The 16,476-nt window shown below is 49.4% G+C and overlaps 1 protein-coding gene across 11 annotated transcripts in view; it reads left to right on the top strand.

Moving 5' to 3' along the window:
* The window catches only part of CDH4 (cadherin 4), a 568,752-nt gene that overhangs the window by 406,066 nt on the left and 146,210 nt on the right, over positions 1–16,476 (top strand). For 9 of the 11 annotated variants that reach the window (XM_082360286.1, XM_082360285.1, XM_082360283.1 and 6 more), the window contains one exon: positions 14,215–14,319. The exons of the other annotated variants lie outside the window; for them this stretch is intronic. In XM_082360286.1, the coding sequence (XP_082216412.1) occupies positions 14,215–14,319 (105 nt within the window). The remainder of the gene's footprint in view (positions 1–14,214; positions 14,320–16,476) is intronic. 11 annotated transcript variants of the gene reach the window in all.

Genomic DNA, 16,476 nt, shown 5'->3' with positions numbered 1-16,476 from the left:
ATGCTCACTGTCTTTAAGCACATTAAATGCAAGATTTTGACAGGATTGGAAGATTAAAAAAGAATTAATTGGGCAGTTTAGGACTGAAAAATACAACAAACAAAATTAAGAGCTCACTGGACAGATATATCTGCAGATTAGACACAGTTGAAGAGAGGATTAACGAAGCAAAAAACATCAGAAGAAATATTCAGGCCAAAGTGTAAAGAGATATCCAGAGAGAAAACGCAAAGGAAAGAGTAAGAGATATTTGGAAAATGGTAAGAAGTTCTAACATGAGTGTGTTTGGAATATGAGGGGGAGAGATAAAATGGAGCAAAAATAATATATGAAAAAATATTGGCAGAAAATATTCCAAAACTGGCAACAGACATCCAAGCATAGATTCAAAAAGCCCTATGAACTCTAAACAGGATAAATATAAAGAAAACTGCACTTAGGCACTTTCTTAGTCCATTCAATAGTCTATAACAAAATACCATGGACTGGGGTGCTTACAAACAATAGAAATTCATTTCTCACTCTTCTGGAGGCTGGAGGTCTGAATCAGAGTGGCACAGGGTCAAGTTCCCATGAGGGTGCTCTTCCAGATTGCTGCCTTCAGACTTATATCCTCACATGGCAGAGAGCAAAGATAGGAGGCCAGCTCACTCACAACTCCTGTAAGGACACTAATCCTGTTATGGAGGCTCCATCCTGATGACCTCCCCTAATCCTAATCACCCCCGAAAGGCCTCACCTCCTAATATCATCCCATTGGGAGATAGGGTTTCAACAAAAGAATTTTGGGAGGACACAGTCCACAATAGGCATTTTAAGGTAAAATAGTTGAAAACAAAAGTCAAGGAGAAAATCTTGGAAGCAAATAGAGAAGACAGAGTTTCTTTGAAAGAGGAATAATTAGATGTAAAACTGACTTCTCAACAGGAACTATGGAGGTTGGAAGACAATGGAATGATATTTTTAAAGTGCTAAAGAAAATAGAATTCTATTATTCAGTAAAACGTCCTTCACGGAGTAAAGGTGAATAAAGACAGTTTTAAACAAATAAAAACTGAAAGAATCTGTCACAAGTTGTGTTCTTCAGGCAAAAATAAGATGATTTGAAGGAGAAAACCAAGAATGAGAAGATTAAGTAGATGGGAAAATACCAGTGTATAATTACAGGGTAATGTTTTGTGGGATGTAAAGAAGATGACTCAAATTCATGAAAAGAATGGCATAGATTTTGAGAAGGGACAAATGGAGTCAAAGGGATCTAGGATGCTTGTGTTGTCCTGGAAGACGATGGAAATATCAAACTAATATGATACTTGGATGAGACACATCATTAAGAGCCATAGTGATGGATACGTTACTTTAAGGTGCACATGAAACACTGACCACGACTGACCATAGTCTAGGTCCAAAAGTAAATCTTAACTTCAGGAGTTACCTAAAGTCTGCATAATGTCTAAATTAGCACTAAATTGATAAAAATGTATCTGTTATAATAACAGATATTTATTTCTCTTGGAATTTTCATATAATTCTAACACTACCATATATGAAGATCTTATGCTATAGCTGGATGATTTAGTATTAGTAACACAGCACTGGGCAGGGGACAGCTAAATTCTCCCTCCATTCTAGATGTATTTCTTGTTTAAATATTGTCACCTTTTTTAGTCTTCATATTTAGGCAGTATTTTTAAAAAGACCCTTAAATAACATAATTTGTCATTTTCCTCAGTAATCAATATGAATTTTCAAATAAACATGCTTCTTAAACAGTAAAAAAGAGTCACAGGATTAAGTTCTAACATAATAGATGGAAAATAGAATAATAAAACTTATCAATCCAAAAAAATGCAAGGAAAGAAAAGTGAAATGATAGAATATATGAGATATTTGTCTTTGAGTAAGATGGTAGATTTACAAATATATTATTAATTATAATAATTGAAAATAGATTCACTCATAATTAAAAGAAAACAAATTGACAGGTTATATTTTTAAAAGTCCAACTACATGCAGCTTACAAAAGATACATCTAAAAAGTATAAGGATAAAAAACAAATACCATATGCTAACACATATATGGAATCTAAAAAAAAAAAGAAAAAGGTCATGAAGAACCTAGGTGCAGGATGGGAATAAAGACGCAGACCTACTAGAGAATGGACTTGAGGACACGGGGAGGGGGAAGGGTAAGCTGGGACAAAGTGAGAGAGTGGCATAGACATATATACACTACCAAATGTAAAATAGCTAGCTAGTGGGAAGCAGCCGCGTAGCACAGGGAGATCAGCTTGGTGCTTTGTGACCACCTAGAGGGGTGGGAGGGAGGGAGATGCAAGAGGGAAGAGCTATAGGGATATATGTATATGTATGGCTGATTCACTTTTTTATAAAGCAGAAACTAACACACCATTGTAAAGCAATTATATTCCAATAAAGATGTTGAAAAAAAAAAGTATAAGGATAGAGAAAGTTGAAAGTCAAAGCATAGGGAGGGAAATACCGTGCAAATACTAATCAGAAGAAAGTTGGTGAGGGCTCTGTTGCTGTAAGAATGAAATTCGTGTGCACTTGTAACATGACTTCAGAATATTTGAGCAAAAATTGATAGAACTAAAAGGAGAAATAAATAAGTATACAATCAATGGTAAATTTTAACAAATATCTCTGAGTAAGGAATAGAACAAGCAGACAAAATGTCAGTAAGGAAATAGAAGATTAGGAGCACAGGATTAAGACGTCTGACATTAGTGAGATGTATATAAAACACAGAAACCGGCTGCTGCTAAATACAGATTCTTTTCAAGTATACCCAGAACATTTACCAAATTTAGCCATAGGCTGAGCCTTCAAGCAAAATTCAACATGCTTCAAAAGTTTAGAATCAAACATAGTTTGTGTTCTTACCTCAGAGCAATTAAGCTAGAAATCGATAACAAAGAAAATAACTGAAAAATCCCCATAGGTTTGGAAGTTAAGTAAGTGCCTTCTTATTAACCCTCGGGTAGAAAAGAAATCACATGGAAATGAGAGAATATTCTGAACTGAGTAATAAAACTAGCTGGATGTAGCTGAAGTCACACCAGGTAGAAATGCATAGCCTTACATACGTATATTGGAAGATAAAGAAGGCAGAAAATCAGTGATGTTAACATTCACCTCAAGAAGTTATAAAAAGAACAGGAAATGAAACACTTTGTGTTTCAACACAAACAGAGGAGAAAATAATGAAACAGAAAATAGTAGAATCAACAAAGACACAAGTTGGTTCTTTACTGAACTGTAGACTTAGTAAGAAAAAAACCCTGCAAATAATCGCTATCTGGAATGGAAAGAGGACATCATGACCAATCGCACAGATATAAGAAAGGTCATTTGCAGGCATTATGTACAATTTATACCAATATATTTGAAAATATACGTGAAATGGATAGCATTCTAGAATATAAAATTTACCAAAACTAACGTGAAAGGAAAATCTGAACTGTTTTATTATTATGAACAAAATTTTAATTCAAATTTTTATCACAAAAAAATACCCACACCAGGATGGCTCCACTGGTAAGTTGTAACCAAGCTGTAAGGAGTTGAAACTCATCTTACAAGAGGGGTCACTTCCCCAACCAAATGTACACCATACTGAAACCATCAAGAACCTTGCCCAAAGCCGGCACGAACCTTGAAAGAACAGTGAGAGAAAGGGTCACTACATGCCAGTCCACTCATAAATAGAGGGGAAGAAAGCCGAAGCAAAATATTAACACACTCAAATTCAGCCATGTTTACATGGGATATATAATGGCCACATTCGTCTGTTCCAAGAATGCGAGATTTGGTTTAATGGTTAAAAGTTAATCCAAGTAATTCAACACAGAATAAAGAATAAACATCACATGGTCATCTGAATAGTGACTGTTAAATTTAACTACATTCAGGATGAAAATATTCTACAAATTAGGAAAAGAAGAGACCATTCTTAATCTCACAAAGGGTGTCCACAGCAAACATCCAGTCTACAGTCGGAATACTCGAAGCCTTCCTTGACATCAGAAATAGGACAAGGACACTCTTACATTACACGCCAGAGCTTCAAGCCAGTGAGGTCAGGGAAGAAAAAGAAATTGGAATAAATAGAACTAGCGTTATGTGTAGCTTATATAATTGTGAATGTAGAAAATCCGAAATGATCTGTAGATAAGTAATTAGAATTAATGAATGATGTTAGCAAGGGCGCTGGATGTAAAAGCGATTGCACCTCTACGGACCAGGAATAAATAGTTAGAAAATAAAATCTGAACCAGATACCAATTACAATAGCATTAAAAATTATAGTTATAAACCTAACAAAAAATTTTCAAGGCCCTTACATATTACTGAGAACAATTAAAGAAGATCTTTAAAAATAGAGGGATGTGCCCTGCTCATAACATAAGAGACTTAAAGTTGTGAGGATGTCAATTCTACCCAAAGGTTTCTATAGATTCAATACAATCCCAACAAAAATCCCAGGATGTTTTTTCTTTGCTTGTCTGTGGAAGGGTTAAGAGCTGACTTTAAATTTTTAAATAGAAATACAAGGGGCCAAGAATAACCTAGAACCACACAAAGATGGGAGGACCTGGTGTTTCGGACATCAAGACCACAAGTAAAGCAACCAGTTTCTCGACCTCACCACTATTGGCATGTGGGACCCGATCATGCTCTGACGTGGGCCGCCCCGGGCACTGCAGGATGTTCAACAGCATCCCTGGCCCCCACCCCCTAGATGCCAGCAGCACCCCAGCACCCCCACTTGCACCCAAAGCTGTCTCCAGTCATTGCCAAATGCTCCCCAGGGGCAAAATCGCCCCATCGGAGAACCACGGAACTACAGTAATTAAATGGTGTCGTTTGAGAGCAAAACAAATGGAACAGAATAGCCAGCGCAGAAAGAATACTTAATGTTTTAAAAAATCGTCTTCATGGAGGTTTAACTTTTATTCAACGCAGTTCACCCACTTCACATACACGACTTGATGAACCTTGTCAAATGCACACGGTGCCAACACTTGATTTGTTTGAGTGGAACCAGATGGCAAATGCCAGAAAGCTACAGCCCACAGGTCACATCTGACCTGCCACCTGCCTTTTGATGGCCTGAAAGCTAAGAATGGTTTCTGTATTTTTAAATGGTTGTATAAGTGCCTGTATTAATATCCTCGACTTTGCTTCTTGGCCTACAAAGCCTAAAATATTTAACTACCTGACCCTTTAACAAAAAGCCTGCTAAGCCCTACTTAGAATAGTGGGTGAGGACTATCTTTTCAATAAGTGATGCTGGGCCAGTCGGGTACCCTTAAGGGGAAAACGTGAAGTGACCCTGTACCACACTCCATACCCCAGATCAATTCCAGGTGGATTGTAAATCTGAGTGTTCAAGACAAACCAAACAAATGGAAGAGAATATAGGGAGTGATGTGTGGGGAAAGCTTCCTTATACACAACCCATGAAGCACGGGGTATCCAGGGCAGGTCGATGATTGGACCTGGTTACAAATAAGAATGTACTCATCAGAGCACGTACTAAAGAAAGTGAAAAGATAAGCCAGAGCCGGAGAGAGGATATTTGTGACCCTTAATGACTGACAAAGGAGGCACGTCCAGACTATATAAAGAGAGCCTCAAATCACTACATAAAGACAGATAAACTAATGATAGAAGAAAAAAGAACACAGGCTGTCCACCAAAGAGAAGAGCCAGGGGGTGGATCAGTGTGAGGGCCTGTCAACCTCAGCAGGGCAATGCAGATTAAAGCCGAAAATCCACCAGAATGGCTAACCTTAGAAAGACTGGAAATACCAAATATTGGTGAGAATGTGCCAAAGCTGGAGTTACCGTGTGCTCTTGGTGGGCGTGCATAATGGTGCAGCCTCTCTAGCAACAACGGGCGTTTTCATTGGAAGTTGAATATACGTTTGCCTGGTTGAGAGGAAAACTGTTCCTCTTCTCACACTTCTGACACCAAAGGTGTAGGTTTTCCACCCCAGCCGGTTCTCTGACTTTCCGTGGACACCAACTAGGTGTTCTCTAATTTAATTCAGTTCTGACACTCGCAGCCCGGAGTCAGCGCAGACCCCGCAGGCTCAGGGTTCAGTCCCAAAAGCCCACCCCGCTTCGGGCATCAGTTACAAGTGGTGGGTCTCCAGGTTACTCGCTTCCGCCCAGCTTGGTTCCCACGACCCCCACCTCAGTTCAATAATTTGCTACGATGGGTCACAGAACTCGGGACAACACTCACTTACTATTCCTGGTTTACCATGAAGGATATTATAAAGGACATAGAGGAGCATCCGATGAAGAGTTACATAGGGCGAAGTCTGGAAGGGTCCCAAGTGCAGGACTTCTATCCCTGTGGCAGCGATGGGGTGCACTACCCTCCTGGCACGTGGACATGTTCACCACCCTCGAAGCTCTCCACACCCCAGAGTTTAGGGATTTTTATGGAGGTTTCATCACGTAGGCATGATCGATGAACTCGACCTCCAGCCCCTCCCCTCTCCCCAGAGGATGGGGGGTGGGTCTGAGAGCTCCAAGCTTCTAGTCATGGCTTAGGCTTTCTGGTGGCCAGCCCCCTCCAGGAGCCCACCCAGAGTCACCTCACTAGAACAAAAGATGCTCTCTCACCCAGGAAATTCCTAGGGACCTAGGAGCTCTGGGTAAAATACTCCTGTCAGCCCATCACTGCAGAGATTACAAGGGTTTTGAGAGCTCTGTGTCGGGAATGGAGGGCAAAGGCCAAATGTGTATTTTTTATTATGCTGCTGGTTTCAGGTACAAGCCCAACGGAAGTGTGTACACATTCGTACCAACAGCTCTGCACCAGAATTTGATAAACCTGAAAAGAACCCAAACACTCATCCTTGTTAAGTTGGATAAGTACCTGGTGGTGGATTCATACAGTGAATTCCTATATAGCAGCAAAAATGAACAAAGCAACAGGATGGGTAAATCTCACAGACACATATCGAGGGAGAGAGGGCAGGCACCCAGGCAGGAAAGTGCAGACTGTGAGATCAGACGTGGACAGCTCAGAATGCGTATACAGCTGCGCAGGGGACCGCTGTGGGAGGGGAGAGGAGGTGGCCCTGGTGGGGGCCTGAGGGACGTGAGGGGGTCCTGGGGGCAGGTGTTCATCCTGTGATCATTCGTGTGTCTGTTCACTGATGTTTCAAGCGCTTTCCTGCATGTCGTTTCTAATTCACGATTTTCAAACATTTTTTAATGCGTGCAGAGGGCTTCCTGGCTGGGTTTGGAGAGGTGGGGAGCTCAATGAGAACGTCGCCAGCAGGAGTTGTGTTAGCAGAAGTTTCTAGAGACACAAGGGCCTCCTTCAAAGGAGCCATTTGCAGCATTAAAAGTCCCGAGAAGCTCTTACCAAAAGGAGCCTTGAAGCAAATCCCTGGAGGAGGGCGCGAGGGGACCCCCTAATTTCCCGGTTCTGTAAATTCCATCTCTCCCGTGTCAAGGTCCCGTCAAGCGCAGTCTCCCTTGTCCGTTATTCCAGCGACTGTGGAGCCAGCAAAACTGACAGCTTTCCAGTTAGGTGAACCATAAAAATTTGGCAACTTCTCCCCTTTTCCTTTCCTTTCTTAGCAACAATTTAAAGGCGGTCTTTTTGTGGGTAATACAAGCAGGGCTGGAATCTGGAAGAACATTTTTGTGTGCAGTCTTGCAGGAAAGCTGATAGCAATTCAATTAGAAAATGTAAATGAGGTCACGTATTTCCCACGGGAGTGCTGAATCGCCCCCGAGGAATCAGAGCAATATTCCAGCCTAACAGTAAATACTGAAGATAAAGTTCCTCGCACCGTTGTCATCTGACTGGCTTCGGTAGCGTTTGGAATTGTCAATGGGACCTGTGGGTATAGTTTGCAAGAAAGAAACTGTTGTTTATGAAACTAATATTGGGTCTTAGAGTGTGTCAGCATCTATGAAAGATAAATTCAGCTGAGCGTTACCCAGCAGCCGGACCAGGCCCAGGTGCTGAACCGCCTTCTTTCCTTGGGGTCTCTGCCTCCCCGGGTGGATGGGCTGAACTTTTCCCCCCAAAGTCCCTGTGTTGAAGTCCAAACCCACAGAACCTCAGAATGGGACTGGGTTTTCAGATGTGATTAGTTCAGGTGACGTCCCTAGGGCGGACGGACCCTAATCCAACATGACAAGTGAGCTTATTAAAAGGGGAATTTGGACGCAGACACGCTCACGGACAGAACTTCGTGTACAGATGAAGACAGGGATCGAGGTGATGCTTCTACAAGCCAAGGAACCCCGAAGATTGCCAGCAGCCACCAGAATCTAGGAGAGGGGCTGGGACAGATCTGCCTGGCCCTCAGGAGGGACAGCCCTGCCACGCCTGGGTCTTGGCCTGTGGCCTCTGGAACTGAGACATGAACGTCCGTTGTGGAAGCGCCCCAGTCTGTGGTGCTTTGATTCGGTGACACCAGGGCACTCAGTCACCAGGGGTGTGGCCGGTGCCTTCCAGCTGAGGTGGACGCCCGGCCCTGGGGGTGCGCCGACGGGCCCAAGGCAGCCTCCCGAAGACGGGATGCGAGTCTGGAGCCCGGCATCCAAGCCAGCGGTCCCGATGCCTCTAGTTCTCACCTCTGCTTGCCTCTCCACGACCGGCGAGGACGAGTCTTGCCAAGACCCCGATTCTTTAAGCCCCTGGGGTCCATCACCCCCATCCCCACGGTCTGCCCCCTGCGAGTGGGCAGAGCCCATCTTGGTATCATGGACGCCCAGGTTGGTTACAAGACAATGGAATGGAGAGGGCCTGGTTGAGAAGCAATTCCTGCAACCCCCTGGCGGTGCAGCCCCTAAGGAAAGTCTGGCCCCCGAGCGGCCCTGCGTCCCAGCGTCACCCGCTTTCCATGAGCGCCAGAGGGCTAGTGGCCGCGCCTAAACGCCTACACTGCCGACTCGGAGTTTCAACCAAAGGGGGCCCATGGGGCTTTCCACGCCAGGCGTCACCTTGGGAAAGCACCTGAAGGTCATTAGGTGGAGCCGAGTAACAGAGCGCACACCTTCAGAAAGTAGCAAGACGGTCCTTTTATGCTTTTCCAAAAGACAGCCTCAGTGTGACTGAGAAACAGCAACTCCCAGAAAACAGACAACAGTGTGGTCAGCGAGCTTGCAGACGGCCGTCCACGTGCCTGTTTTCCCCGGGGGGACGGCAGCTGCGTTAGTGAGTGATAATGACCTTCTCGCTCCTGCCGGTTCAGATGGTGCCGCCCAGGCGGGCCTGCTTCAGGCGCGGGCTTGACTGCCTGGGGGACGGCGGGAGAAACAGGTGTTTCCTTCTCCACGTCAGAGACCGCGCAGCTGCCAGGAAGGAGGCTGTCCCCTGTCCAGAGTCCGTGGTCATGACCACAGCCCGGCGGCGCGCCCCGGCAATGGGCGATCGGTAGTAGATCTCAGCGGATGCGCGGAGCTCCGCAGAAGAGAGCAGCGTTTAGCTGTGCCAGCGTGAAGGCGCGAGTGATTTCTAATTGCTGGAAGGCGCGTCTCCTGCAGCTGTGGAGAGCCGCCCTCGGGCGGGGCTGCCGGCGGCCCTGGGGTCGGCAGGAGTTACGTGGTGGAGGAGGTCCAGCTCGGGCTGTGTTTCAGGCTGCAGACGGCCTTGAGCGAGTGTCGGGGTCAACCCTTCGTTTTGCCGAAGAAAGGAGCCCAGGGTCCCACAGCCCAGGGAGAAAAGCATCACGGTCGTTGGTCACTTTCCCTGGCCTGTCCCAGGGTGGGCGGGGGTGGGGGGGGTCACAGCCTGGGGCACCGTCTCACGGAGGTTTGAGGGGGACGAGGGAATGAGGGTGACGGGTGGGTCACTGACTCCCACTGCCGGGGGGAGCAAAGGGCACGAGAAAGAGGGGCCACTGCCAGGCAGGGAAGCCTCGGACACGCAGGCTGGGGGAGAGGAATGGACTGCACGATCCTGCCCTGTCTCGTTCTGTGGGCCAAGGCACGAGACCCCGAGGGGGCAGGTGAGCGGCGGGCGTGCTCGAAGGACTTTGAGCCCCGAGAGTCAGAAAGATCCCACGTCGCTCCCTTGGTCACTGGGTGAGTGAAGGCTGTTTGCATGTCCCCGCCGGACACTTTCTAACGTTCTAAGATGCAGCGGCATCACCGGGAATGGTCCCACGAGGGCGGCGACAGGCCTGACCACTGAGCTGCAGCCACGGGGTGGACTAAGGGGGGGTGCCTGGCGGTGGGGCTGGGCCGGGAGAGGGTAGAGGCGGCCGCTGTGTCCTGGGGGTCAGGAGGGTGACATCTGAGTCGAGACCTGAGATGAGAGAAGCCAGCGTTCCCACAGAGGGAGCATCCGCGGGCTGGGGGAGGTGGCCGGGCAGGTCCCTGGCCAGGCGGCCCTTGGTCAGGCGTCTGAGTCTATTTTAGGGCGTGTCAGGGCCCCAGCGAGGGCTGAAAGCGGGGGAGGGTGAGGTTCCTTCTGCTGCAGCCCCGGGTCGGCCAGCACAGCGCTCAGCCTGCTTCCTGCTTGTCTCTGCAGGGCTGGTTTGCTAAGCGGGGTGGAGGCCCCCAGGGGCCGGCCCAGCTCCGTCTCCCGCCCCATGGGGTCCATCACCCCTCACTGCTGTGCTCTGGCCACTGTCCCGTCCCTGCCCTGGGAGGTCCCGCCACCCAGTACCCCTGCCTGGATCCTAGAATCTCCCCTCTCTCTGCTTCTCCTTTTCCTGAAACAAAACCAAAGGCTCAGAGGGTACGAGGCCACGCCCACCCCACCAGATCCACCGCTTTGCCCCCATGTCCCTATGGGGGTGATGTCCCATCACTTCTGCAGGACCTGCCCCGCCCCCAGCAGTGCTCTTCGCCTCTCCTGCAGCAAAGCAAGCGCTGTGATGTGAGTACAAAAAAGAGAGGAGAGAGACCCTCCCTCACTGCCTGTCAAACGCTAACCTTCCTCCTGACCAAAGCCTTCCAGAATCACCCACACCAACAAAACTGACCATTTTTCTCACTAATTGACACCAATATGAGTGACGCCACTCGGTCCCACTGCTAACAGCTCCAGGAAAAAGTCATACATTTTGGCCTTACTTGCTAATTTAATTTTTTTTTTTACTGGGATTGTATTTTTTTTCTGTAAACTACAGAGTAATTTCATTTACGTTGCTCCTGGCAAAACATAATTTTCTGGATTCTCCAGAGCCAGTTCCCAGCCAGGGTACTCACAGGAGATGCCTGGAGACAGCTTGGCTTGTGTCAACGGGAGGAGTGGGGGGCGGGGGGGAATGCCGCTCAACACCCTGCAAACGCGCAGGACACCCCCCAGAGGATGCCCTGGGTCCACACGTCAGCTCGAGCCAGGCAGGGGCAGGCGGAACTGCCCAGGCGCTGGGGGTCCTTGCCGTGCCGGGGGGCGAGGATGGCCGAGCAGCCTGGCCAGGCTCGTGGAGGTGACACACACACACACACACACGGTGGGGCGGGCTTGTCTGAACATTCGGGCATCCCCCCAACTTCCTTACCGTGGCCCGTAAAGCAGACACGTCCTCGCCTGTGCTCCTGTCCATTACACCTGCATCCTGCCTTCTCCCAGGGCTGCACAGGTGGGCACATAGTCTTGTGTCTTCATTTCTGGGCGGACACAAGGCTGAAGAGGGCAAGGGGTGTGCTCCGAGCGTCTGTTAAAAGAAGTGTGGTTTTGACACTACTTAAGAACGTGAAGCCTTCCCTCGGGATGATGGTGATGGTTACAAGTTTCCTAAAGAACCGCGTCTCAGCTGTTCCCCCAGGGCTGCTCCCACCCTCGGAGTCCCCGGCCCATCTGCCTAGGACACGGGGGCACTGGGTGCCAGGGTCGCAAAGCACGGACAGCATCTACCCTCCATGTCAGGGCGCCCCCTTCCGAGCCGAGGAGCAGGGAGGGGCCGAGGGAGTGGCCTGAGTTCAGTCACAGCCCCATGAGCCTGGGCCAGTCCCCGGGACCTCTGCCCAGGTGTGAGTGAGCACAGCACCCGCCCCGCCCTTCCTGGGCTGTCATGGGTGTGAGTGAGCAGGCGGGAGGGGGCGTCCGTCCCTGCCCCCTGCCCCGCACACAGCGGGCAGCGTGTACAGGAGTGTTCGCTTAAGACTGTCCTTCCAAATATAGATGCACAAGGAAATAATCATGCTATTTCATTCAGGAAAACTTTCTTTGTACGATTTTTTATGGGAATTTTCAAAACAATCTCCCCTTCTTAGAAGAGATCGCAAGTAAGAAATACCGTAGTGCTTTGCAGGGCATAGATAGGGCATTCGTCTTCCCTATAGTGTCATGGATGTAAAAAAAAAACCCACTAAGTGCCTTTTCAGAACCAAACTCATGCAAATGTTTGTTTAGAATGGCTCCCATGCTCTATTTGTTAAAGAACGGAGATATCTTTCTGTTGTTTTATTTCGTGTTTGTTGAATACCGTTTTATTCTGTTGGTCCTCAGCTACCATGGAAACCAGGCAGACGGCTGCAGACAGAACCCTAGTTAAATAGTTTAAATATACATGCTTGCAGGCAAACAAAAAGTACCATTTTTCAAATGTATATTGAAAAGGAAGTCGAAGGTAGAGAAATGAACTATCTGTATAGATTTTGGTGCCTCTTTTTTTTTTTTTATGAAATCTAATTATCCTCAGTGAAAGTCAGTGCTGGGTTTGACATTTGGGAGAGTTGAGGAGTGGGAGGATGCCGTTTCCCTTATTGAAGCATGTTTAACCCAAAGCTATAAGGAAGCAATGAAAGCAGGAAGGCTGGTGAATCAGAGACAGAGGAGAGGGTCGTAAACAACATTGACATTTGGGGAACGAATCTCATCTACCCTTGTTGCAGCATAAGTAGTGTTAGCCCACAATGCAGACATGGCATGTCATTCCCCGAGTGTTTCATTTTGAGTACAGACCCATGAAATTCGTAACCTGGGGGCCCCAAGCCCTACATTGGTCGTGTTTCCGTGGCTGGGACGAGCCACCTCCTTCCCCAACATCAGGGCCACCGAGAGGGTCAGGTGAGACTCTGTGAGCGGGTCTTGGTCACTCTGCATGTAAGAAGGTGCAGGAGCCTACAGGGCTGGATGCTGGACGCTGGTTGAAAGGAAAGGGGTCCCGGGTTTATGCCCCAGCGATGCTTCGTGCGGTGGGACACGCGGGCTGGTTGACCTTCGTGGCAAAAGAAAAGCAGCCCCGGCCTCATCAGGGCTCCATCCTGAGGGCCTCCCCTCCCTGCATCTCGCAGGAAGCTCAGTGCAGGTGCAGGTCCCGGACCCCCGTCCCTGAGCTGCACACCCACTGCCCAGAGAGGGGCTGGACGCACTGCTCCTGGGCACACGGCCCAGTCTGGAGACCAGAGAGCAGGGAGGACCAGGGAAGTTAAAAAACACAATTCCCTCCCGCCTGCCCATCCCCTGCCTCCGCATTCGGGGTCCACGGGGCTGCACTGCCAGTCAGGGAAAGAAGATCGCCCAGGGCACCTTCCCAAGAAGGCACTGCCCTGGGTAATGAAGGCCCATGATTCCATCGGCGGAAGGGCCGGAAAGCTGACCCCAAGCCCCTTGGTCAAGAAGTGTCCTCGTGGACGTTGGCGGTCAGCTCGCCTGGTTGGCACGTCCCACGGGGAACTAACTTGAAAATTTCCCCATAAATTTAGCTTTTGTTGAATTGGGTGGACTTGTGTTCATGCTATTTTCTCAAAAGTGGGGGGAGTTTAGGGTGCTGAGGCAGGGCGGCACAGGACCCCACGGCTGCGTGGGAGGGCCCATGGGGGGTCAGGCTGTCATCTGTGACCCCATCTTCGAAGGTCAGGGCTGCCAGGCGCTCCTTAGAAACGCACCGGGATCTGGGAATTTTGAAGCCGTTTTCATATCCACGTTGCCTCTTGAGGGCAGTGGCTTCTGCTGGGCCATATTCTCTGGAGAACAGTGGAGCTCGCTGCACTTTGCAGAAGCGGCTGGGCGTCCGTGGGGTTCCGTGTATGGGGTGAGGATAGGGGTGTGTCCAGGGCTCGGGCCAGAGGGGTGGCTTTGGTGGAGGTGGGTGCAGGGCACATGCACAGGACCCTGCTTTTGCTCCCAGGTCTTCAGAAGTGGCAGTTGGGTTTTTGGACTTTTTGTATCTTGTTCATACTTTGCCCCAACTGCGCCGTGGGTGCAGTTCTTTTTAGTCCCTTACAGTTTCTTTGTATCTTTTGCTCAAGGAGACGTCTGTCCAGGTGCAAGCCCTGCAGCAGAGGGTCCCGGGTCCCAGGTCCCTGCCTGTCTCGCAGTGGGACACGTCACCTACACTCCCGCCACCAGGAGAGGTGAGCACTACATGTCGCTTATTCGCTGCTAACCAGCTGTCACCCTCCTCGAACCCTGATGACTGGGGAGGGACTTGCTGCCGTGAGGACAGAGTCTGGATTGTTTATATTCCCTGCTCAGTGTCACTTGTGAGTGTTTTATGAGTCACCTATTTGCTTGTACTTGGCTCTTCATAATTCTGTGTTCCTACCAGGCGAGTGGTTGGGTGATAGAAAAAGATGACAAATGATAACTTTTTGCATGTAGATTGGAGGAAGTACATATGACTATCGTCCTTCCCTGACACTTTCCTCTCTCTCTTTTTTTTTTCCCCCTTTTTCAAAAAAAGGAAAAAAAAAAAAAAAAAGAGGCGATAATTTAAAACCTGCCCCAGGTCAGTTTTACATTATTCATCTTTCACTTGTGAATGATGATGGAAAGGAAATGACCGAGGTTCTTCCTAATGTCGGGGAGTCCCTGAAGACCTCACCTAGAAGTCACACTTGATTACGCTCATAATCAGACACAGAGAGCAACCTTCCTTACAAGGAGAGCAGGCCCGGGCGGGCACAGGGCTGCTGGGAGCTTAAGAAAATAAGATAATGTGCCCAGTGATGAGCTAAAAACAAAAGCCACCTCGGGAAGGTGGGTGTGCAGGTCACTGCTGGGCTCCAGGTTTGGGCTGGGTGCCAGGAGAAGGTGGGAAATGATGACTTTTGGGGGAGGATGGCAGTCGTGCAGCTTGCCTGTGAATCTGGGGCCTCGGCCTTCCCATGAGAATGGAAGACGGTCCTTGTCTCCATTCCTCCCCTTTTCTCTTGAGTTCACTGAACTGTGTTCCTGAGTGTGGGGGCTTTGTCACTTTGTCCCTGGAGAGAGGATGCCTACGCCAGAGACTGGTCCTGAAAACCTGCCGAGAGAGGAACGCCGAGCCCAGAGACGAGGTGACCTAGAAGGATCTTAGACCCCCGTCCTGGGCTCCGCAGACCTCCACGCGCTATAGGCAGAGCGGGGGTACACACCCCTCGAGGGGGACCAGCCCAAGCAACCGCACAGGCACGGGATGGCGTTTTGTCTTTGCCAAGTGCGAGTCCGTTGGGGCAGTGACTCCGTAGCTCACCTGTATCGCTCAGGAGCGAGACCACCGAACCCCCCAGGTTGTGACGTGAAGAAGCTACACTCCAGAAGGTACCCCAGCCTCCTGCCCACGCCCCAGCTGCCCCCAAAGTGCAGAGCTCGTCCAGCCCCGGAGGGGGAAACGGAGGCCCAGAGGCAGGAAAAGGCTCATCCCGGGTCCCAGGCCCGGCGCTAGGACCCCAGCCTGGGGAGGCCCCTCCCCTAGTAAATCACCATTTCAGGGCATCGTCCGCAGAACGAATCTGATGCTAAGCCTGATTGGTGAAGGCTCAGTGGGAGAGGCCATCTGAACTGAGAGATGCTTTGTAAATAAGAGCTGATTAAGAAGCAGACGGATTTAGGGCCTCACGAATGAGCGTCTGGCCTCTACGTGGTCTGTACCTGGGAGCCATGGCCCCTACCCTTCCTCCGCCCTTTTTGGGAAAGGCCCACTGCGGGCGGAACAGGACAGGCGCGTGTCCTGAGCGGTCCTGGCCCCTCAAGATGCCCCTGTAAAAGCCCGTCTGCCACCCCTTCCTGGGGTCAGGGCTCCAAGGGGTCCCCAGGGCCCAAACGCCGGCACCCCCGCTGCACGCCGTCCCCCGCTCGGCGGCTGCTGGTCGAGTCCCAGCTACTCCCTGGGGTGGGCTGGGCTGGGCTGAGAGCCCCATCAGAGGACCAGGCGATTTCCCCAGCGCTCGCCATCCTGCAAACCCGCAGGTACCAGCTTGGCTGGCTCCAAGGCCAGCGCGGCAGTCGGGACCCTCCCCGAGCCCCACCAGTTACAAGACCTCTGACCTGGGCTGAACTGTCTGTGAGGAACCAGTGATGTGGCGCCTGGCCAGCCCGTCAGGGCCGGGCTGTTGGTTTTGAGAAAATTGTGACACGTTACATACACAGAGAGAGACAAACAAAACACACACGGATGTACACATGTACACACATGCATGTGTATATGATACATAAGCACACAGGCACGTGCACATATATGTGTGTGCACGTGTGTCTCTATGTGCCTGCCCCTGTGCATACATGCGTGTGCCTATATAGGCCTGTAGGTG

Source organism: Balaenoptera borealis (genome assembly GCF_965194805.1).
Source record: "Balaenoptera borealis genome assembly, chromosome: 16".
Classification (NCBI taxonomy): Eukaryota; Metazoa; Chordata; class Mammalia; order Artiodactyla; family Balaenopteridae; genus Balaenoptera; species Balaenoptera borealis.
This window is presented reverse-complemented; position numbering and strand designations above follow the sequence as displayed.